The sequence below is a fragment of the Buceros rhinoceros genome, unplaced genomic scaffold (genome assembly GCF_000710305.1).
Source record: "Buceros rhinoceros silvestris isolate BGI_N320 unplaced genomic scaffold, ASM71030v1 scaffold25159, whole genome shotgun sequence".
In the NCBI taxonomy this organism is placed as follows: Eukaryota; Metazoa; Chordata; class Aves; order Bucerotiformes; family Bucerotidae; genus Buceros; species Buceros rhinoceros.
In genome coordinates this window covers 53,780-61,551 of record NW_010434156.1, presented here as the reverse complement: position 1 = coordinate 61,551, position 7,772 = coordinate 53,780, and the positions used below count along the sequence as shown (strand labels likewise).

General features: G+C 43.4%; 1 protein-coding gene across 1 annotated transcript in view; it reads right to left on the bottom strand.

The window, feature by feature from the left end:
• CADPS (Ca++-dependent secretion activator) overlaps positions 1-7,772 on the bottom strand; it is a gene marked incomplete at its 5' end in the record, with an annotated part of 116,329 nt that overhangs the window by 64,413 nt on the left and 44,144 nt on the right. The window contains 3 exons of the mRNA XM_010144327.1: positions 2,907-2,924; positions 6,258-6,381; positions 7,157-7,220. Coding sequence (XP_010142629.1) covers positions 2,907-2,924; positions 6,258-6,381; positions 7,157-7,220 — 206 coding nt within the window. The remainder of the gene's footprint in view (positions 1-2,906; positions 2,925-6,257; positions 6,382-7,156; positions 7,221-7,772) is intronic.

Genomic DNA, 7,772 nt, shown 5'->3' with positions numbered 1-7,772 from the left:
ACTCTTTCATACTGCTTTAAACACACTGTCTTTGAAAGGGCAAGAGGAAATCTCGAAAGCTGCGCAATGATTCTTCATAAACACAACTGAATGCCACTTCAAGGATGGAACAAATAAAGCCGCAGTTCAGCAGCACACTAAGACAGGTTGTAGCTACGCCTGACTTGAAGTGATTTGTTAATGACTTCAGGCTCCACTCCTGCATGTAAAGATCTGTTTTCATACATTGTGCATCCATATTTATTTGGGTAATGTGATTCTATTTTCTTTTTAAGCTTTGTGGTTTATCACAAGTACAGAGTGTGAGTGCCCAGCAGTGGCTGGGCTGGAAAATCACATTTCCTTGACTTGGACCAGGTTCATCTACAGGCAGCTCTGTCCTAATCCTGCAGTGCACTTGCTAAGAGTCACGGATATGTGCGCAGAGCTTCTCAGGCTGAGATCCAGAAACAGGGAAAGCGAGTGATGTAAAGTGAGCACTGTGACAGGGGCCAGTATGAATGCCTTGAAAAATGCCACTGCTTCCTAACAACCTGCTCTGTCGCTTTAGTCAAAAAACGACCTCTTCTGCTCCCGCTTCCTCGGCTGAGGATGCTTTCCATGCCTGCTGGGGTGAGTGCTACATGCAAGATGCTCCGTGGCTGGTGCCAGCCAAGGCTGACGCAGCCGAAGCCTCCGCACTCAGTCCCTCTCCTGCGGGTGCACCTGGGTCTCCAGCCTGATGCAGGTCCCCGAGAGATATCTGCCTCTGCGCAGGCAGCGTGGCTGCTCCTTGCTGCTCCATGGGCAGCACTGACCCCTGCTCTGCACCCACCCTGGCATCACCACTGGGTGCAAGGAAAGTCAGGCTTCCCTGCCAGCCAGATCTGGGGAGGCTGGTGCACGTCAGGATGCAGCATGGTGAGGTGCTGCACCTCTGGAGTCCTGCTTCCCAGGACAGGGGCTGGGGAGGATGCTGCGAGCCAAGAAAAAAGCTGGCATTTTTGGATAGCCCAAGAGTAGCTGGTTTTCCCTGGCGACAGAGCAATCGGACTTCAGCGGGTCCATCTGCTCTCCAGTCACTTTCTGCTTGCGGTCCATGCCCCATTGTTCTGCTACCCCAGCACTGAGCAGCGAGGAGAGAGCTGCCTCCACCCTTATGTCTTCACCACTTCTCATCTCTGTGCATCAACTCAGCAGTACCACAAGAAGCCTCTCTTTAAAGAGACCAAACCCAAATCACAGTATGAGAAATACTTGTTCCGAAAACTAAAAAGAAAGTTGCATACTAAACACAATCAATTGCAGCACATTTCACAAACCCTGTGCTTAAGGGATGGAGAAGTCAATCTTCTCTTAAGAAATGATGGATTCCCGACTTGTATCAATAAGCAGATGAACAGTTATTAAAAGGTTGCACTTATTAATCTCAGTGTTAGTAGTTTTGTCTGATTAACAATTAAACCAAGTCATTAGTCTTTAATTGTTTTACTGTAGTTTTTGTTCAATATTGTATTTCAAATCAGTATTTTTAAAGCAAGGCAAGAGACTACACAGTTTTCAGGAGGACAGGACACCAAAGGGTGACATTTGTGTGTTTTAAGAAGTTGTTTTCAGTATCTTATTTTTATTCTTCCTTGTGGCAAAATAAATAAAAAGTCAGGGCAAAGCCCAGTCACTTTTGACTTCACTTAAGCTGAGGAACTGGTTTCAAGTTGAGTCCTGCTGACCTTGCCTGAAAATTTTTCATTTAAGACAGTGGGAGATTTGTGGGCATGAAGCAGCAGAGTCACGACTCCCTGCATCCTTTCACTCGCTCCAAGCACCGAGAAGCAGTTTTATTTTTAAATGAGCGGGGCCACAGAAACGTCCTTCTGAATTTCTGAACTGACGAGCCGTTGCCAGCAAGTGCGTCTATTGCGCTCAATGCACAACAGCCTGCGCTCACTTCAGTCCAGAAGACACTGGTAATAGCTGGGATTGTTCTACTTGCTATTTGTTTATTCACACCTCTCAGAGCCATAAGGAAAAATTATTCTCCATTTTCTAAATATTTATTGCTATTCAAAATTAATTTCACTGTCAGGCAATAGCTCTGGATCACGGGCCAAATCTGAGCTGCGGAGGCCTGGGGAAGCCAGGGCGGAACCTGGCCCAGCCTCTAGAACTGCTTTTGAAAAGCAATTTCCCCTTGCAAACAGAGCTGAAATTGACCCAATTATTATAATTTTTTTTTTTTCTCCACAAAACAGAACAATCTACTCACAAAAAGAAATGAACAGTTCAGGTTTCATGGACTTTCGAACTGGGACTCTGGGATACAACAGAAATGAGAACAGGGGCTGCAGAGCTCCGCCATCCCTTCTGAAGAGACGGGCACCTGAGCCGAGCCTTTGCCTTGTTACATGTCACCACAGGTTATAAACGAGAGACAAACATGACTTCTGTCCCACTGGATCGTTTGTTACACATTAACAAAAAAATAGGAAAAAAAAATTAAAGACCCAGTCCTCCCATCAGGGCATATAACGGAAGATATGAAAACCAAAAATGAACGTTAGTTTAGTTATAAATGTGCTCGTTAGGTGTGTTAAATTAATGGCCAATTCACCAACGTTTTTTCACCCCAAATGAGCTGCAGTTCTTTTGGAGAACAAGACACTTTCTCTTTACAAAGGCTAGATTCTCCTCTAAGACTGTCTCCTAAGAAGATACTACATTTCTACAAGGTATGTCTAGTCTACACTCTATTCTAAGGAAGGAGGAAAAGGAGATTACGTAGACAGCACAAATTAACTCCTTAAGTATTAATGCATCTCCATGTTCAGCCTGACGGAGTACATATCTTAAGGAGCTATGAAAAAAGAAAACAAAATAAATATAACTCAACAGTCCTAGCAATTTATAATGCATATACAATTGTTCACCTGCGTCCTTTTGATTCTCTATATGAAAGAGAGAAAGCAACAAGGAGAGAAAAGAGAGAAACAAGAACAGATATGCAGGATTAATGAGCAAGTGGACCACACAGCCCCCCAGTTATGCGTGATATATGACATTTGAAAAGAAGAAAAGTCGCCCCGTCTCGCCCCCCGCCCCCCCTAAAGCATGGGGTTACCAAAAGAAGCTCCTTTCACAGAGGTGAAAGAAAATGCTGCACAAATAGAAAACCAGAGAGGGTGAGCCCTGAGGACACAGAGGGGATCTCCAAGCAACAGCAGGGCCGGGATGTCCCCTCCAGAGCTCAGTGCAAAGGAGTCAGTAAAAAATATCGAGGAGAGCAAGTAACGCGCATCCTTCCGCTTGAGAGCTAACAGACAGGAGACATGTAAGATCTGACGTGCAGAGAAAGGACAGCCTTCTACAGTCTTATACACAGGATTGGGTAAAGATCTGATACGCGGGCAAAGGGATGGCTTTTTCCAAGTGTCCTTTATCTGACCTCTAGCTCGCTTCTCCCCAATGTAGCTGCTACCTTTTGATTGTGTACCAGTGACAAGCACTTTACAAATTGGGGTTACACAGAAGCAAAGTAAAAATGCATTCAGGTCACAGACATAAAGAAGAACTGAAAAAACTTACAGACGATCTGAATTTCTCACAAACAGATGGGTTCATTGTCTAACCTGGTTTAGGCTGATAAAAAGTGACTGGACTTCTCACACTGGGTTTCACAGACAGAAGCAACAGACAAGCCAATGCTAAAAGACTTGAAGCAAGGAGAGTGAGTTGGTTTGGATCTGGACTTTCTTGAGGTAATGAAAACAGAAAGAGTGAGGACAGCATGGAGAGGAGGGTGGTAGGTACTCACGAATGGTTAAATCCATCACTTGAGAGGCCAAGCAGAAGACAGGATGCTCATACATTTCTCTCTTTTTCCCTATAAAAGAGGATTTGGGCATGCAAGAGGCTTAGGTCAGAGGTAAAGAGGTTATAGGCTATAGGTCAGAGGAAAACTTTATATTCGGTTAAAAGGAAAGTAGCCGTAGAGTATTTTGGGATATACACAGAATAAAAGGCAGAAAGAAAAAAAAAAAAGAAAAAAAAGGAGGGTTAAAATTGGAGGTCTACTGGATTAACCATTCAGCATGCCCATGAGTCACAAGAGAGGCTGTGACCATGACTCTAGAGATTTGCTCTGAACTGTTTGCAAGAATATAATGATCAAAACATCATGAATAGAGGGAAATAGAATTTCATTGGTTTAAGGCTCCGAGATACTAAGGATTTCAGCCTTCAGTATCTAAGGCTTTCACCGGTATTTCTTCATAAGCATAGCCTCAAGCACTGCTGCCACTGATTTGGTTCTGCATCTCTGACAAAAGTCTCTCAAACACGTGGCTATTCAAATGTCAGCTTTCAAAAGCAAGATTTCAAAGCCATGCACGATGCCCAGGACCGCATCTCACCGAGGTAAATTTGCTATTTGCTCTTCTAAGAGAGTATTTGAACATGTAGTGGACTATGCTCATGAGAGAAAACCTGATGCATGCAGCTGGCGGATGTTGGGTTGTTCGAATTAACAATCCCAGCATGCTTGGAAATTGGTGTTACAACCACTTTTATAGAGATAGTATCAAAAAGTGGCTGTGGCCAATCACGGGTAAAGGAGGAGAAAAGCAGAAGAGAGCAGGTAGTGTGGAATGAACTATTTCTCTGAAAAGGTAGCTGGAAAAAAAATAGGTTTGTTGCTTCAAAGTATTCCCAGACCTAAAAGTCACAGTGCGAAAAAGAGGGCAGATAATTAACACAACCAAGAAGAATTGAGGCACAAAAGGAAAAGTACACACTAACTGTTCTACTTTGGAAATGAATGCATTTTTACTTACAGATCATAAAGTTTGTTTTTGCATAGATTTATCTGAAAGAAGAGAGCAAATCTTACCAACGAGTTAGTGATATTTACACAGAGAACCTAAGGGAGCCAGCCCTGGGTAGAAGCATCCATCAACAGAAAAACTGCTTTTGATTCTCAGTCCTTCTCCATCCTTGTCAAGTATATTTAAACATTGCATTTTACAGAATACACCAATTAAAATATCCTGTGAAGTTGAGTGCTTTGATAAATTGCCTGATAATACAGTGCTTATGAAACCTTCGTTCCTTCTCTATTTTTGTCACTCATTACCAAGTCAAGAGTTGATAAACATCCTTTTAGTGCCCAATTCTTAAGTGTTTCTCACTGGATGCATAACGATGAATTCATTACCACTGGTACACAATTTGCATCGTTAGACAGAAAAAAAATGGAAAAAGAGAGGACATGTCATGTACAGAACCTGGACAATTTGTCATATAATAACCCAATTTTTCATGTAAACAAGAACGAAGAACAAATCGGAGGGAGTTTTGGGGTCGTTTTTTTTTTTCTCCTCTCAATATTGTCCTAGAGGCATACAACGATAATCTCAGCTTCACATCACACATGACAGAAACCCAAAGTCTGGAGCAAAACACACCATTCCTCTGGAACATACAGGTTTAAGCAACTGGGGACTCGGATGAAGTTGGGTGGGAGTTTCAAGTTGGGAGTAGCAGCCAACAAGGTACCAACGTAAACTGATTAACATGTAAAGAACAACTGGATCGTAGAGCTTCAGCTAACATGTATACTCCAGCAAGCTTTAAAATGTCTTTTTGATGGCTACATGTGTCTCTGGTCACTGGTTATTATTCTCCCATAACTTAAAAGGTCAATAATATCAGCTATGCCAGATTTAGAGTGACAGGAAAGAAATCTGATGCAAGTATGGGATCACTGATCAATGACTGCTACGCAAACTGCAAGGACAATGAAACACTCCCAGAAAAAAGACATTTTAAATTGGCTAAAAATGATTAAGCATAGATTAAACAGTTTTTCAGCTTCTTATTTTTCATTTGTTTCCTGAACTCCACTGTCACAAGCAATTAGCTGCACTATACCTTCAGCTGCAAAGATGACATCCCAAGTATTTCTCTGTTTGTTAAAACCACGACACGAGTCTGAACACTACACCACTGGCCAAATGCACTAACAATCAAAAAAAAAAAAAAAAAGAGAGAGAAGCTACAGCTCCTTTTAACTGTTTCCTCTCTCTTTCCCAGAAAAAGAACCGTTCTGCATAGCTTCCATTCTTAACTGCTTCCGAAGCGAAGACCACAAAAACGATTCAGAATCACATCAGTTTTATTGACGAGCACACAAATAGCAAATGAGCTTCTTTTAAATAGCTCCCAGCCACAGTTGCCACCTAGAAACATAATAAAACTGTAATTTCACAAAGAAAGAGCCTTACCTTCAATTTTGGCATACTCTGATAGTCGAGTATAATTGACTAGAGCTGCTTGCTCCAAGCATTTACGGATGACTGTTTTTACCTCCTCTTGAGGGACCGGAGTAACTATGTCTTTCATCAGAACCTTGACACAAGAAAATCTGATTTGTTGTGGCATCGGGCACACAGAACTGCTTTTCTCCAAGCCCTGCACATGTATCCATCCCTACATTAGTGCTGTGTGGCTCTTGGAGTATGCGTACAATATGCAGGATCCACTACAAGGATCACTGACAAGGTCACCTTGTCCGGCTTGAGATGTGGGACCTACCCCTGCCGTATTATTCCCCTTCTGTATCTATATCTTATGGCATAAGCTCAAATCTGTGCTTCTGATTTTTTAGGGCATGACTTTAAGATCTATCACAACTCCCCCAGTGCCAGGCAATGTTTTGCCCTTCCCAGGCTCTGTTGACTGATTTGAGTTTAGGTCTGGGCTTGGCCATACTGTGGGTTAGCAGAGGTGAGCAGGATGTTGGAGCAGCAGGAAGGCTGAAATAGGGCTGGGTAGCATGTTGGTAGCACGTTACCTATGCCCGAGAGGAGTGAGCCTGCCTTGAGATGGGAATTTCACCAGGCAGCAGCCAGGCATTGCTTACAAGGGTCTGTGCGTAGATGCTTGCCAGTGAGATCCTCCACTATCACCACGGACGGCAGCTGTGCTGCCTTTAGCGGCCAGGCTATACCCTGGCTTCTCAACTGAAGCAGGAGAGATAACCCCACCCAATACCCCACATTTCAATATTAACTATCATTAACTACATGTCTTATGCAAAACCAACAGCTCCTCGAGCTCTTCGGGATGGAAGGATACATGAATACAGGTAATTTTACCTATTCCCTGTTATTCTTATGCTTACCCTTTCCAGCAGTGATAGAGTAGCTTTTAGTGCACCTTCTGGACGGCCAAATGGAAAGCAGTACCTAGAAAAATCACATTGTGTTAACATCAGACCAGGTGCATGTGAACAAACCTTTCCAGAGCTATAAAGATGCTTTCCTAAATATGCCCAAGTAATTCTCTAGTCCCCCTGCACAGAATGAGCAGTCTTTCTACAGGGTAACTTTCTAAAAGGGTTTGATGGTGTGGACACTAAAGCAGCAAAACAGAATAGGAGGTACTAATAAGCTGATAGTTTTAGTAGCTTATTAAATCTGGCTGTCACCTGGAGAGCTTTTAGATCTTCCAGGAGAGACGCAAATACCATCTTTTTGTAAAACTGGGGAAAAAAGAGCCCCTCTGGGAAGAACATTTACTCCCATCCAGAGACCCAGCGATACACCAGGCTGCAGGTAATTGGCTGAAGCAGCCACCGTCCCTGGTGAGTGTCAGCTCCAAGGGGCTTCCGCAGGGACTCTGAGTGCGAACTCACATCACCCATCTGCATGCAGACGGGCACAACCTGCCCAGCACCCGGCTCATGTGCTGGGGCCAACGCATCCCTTTTTGAGAGGGCAGTCTCCACCCTTTCCCTA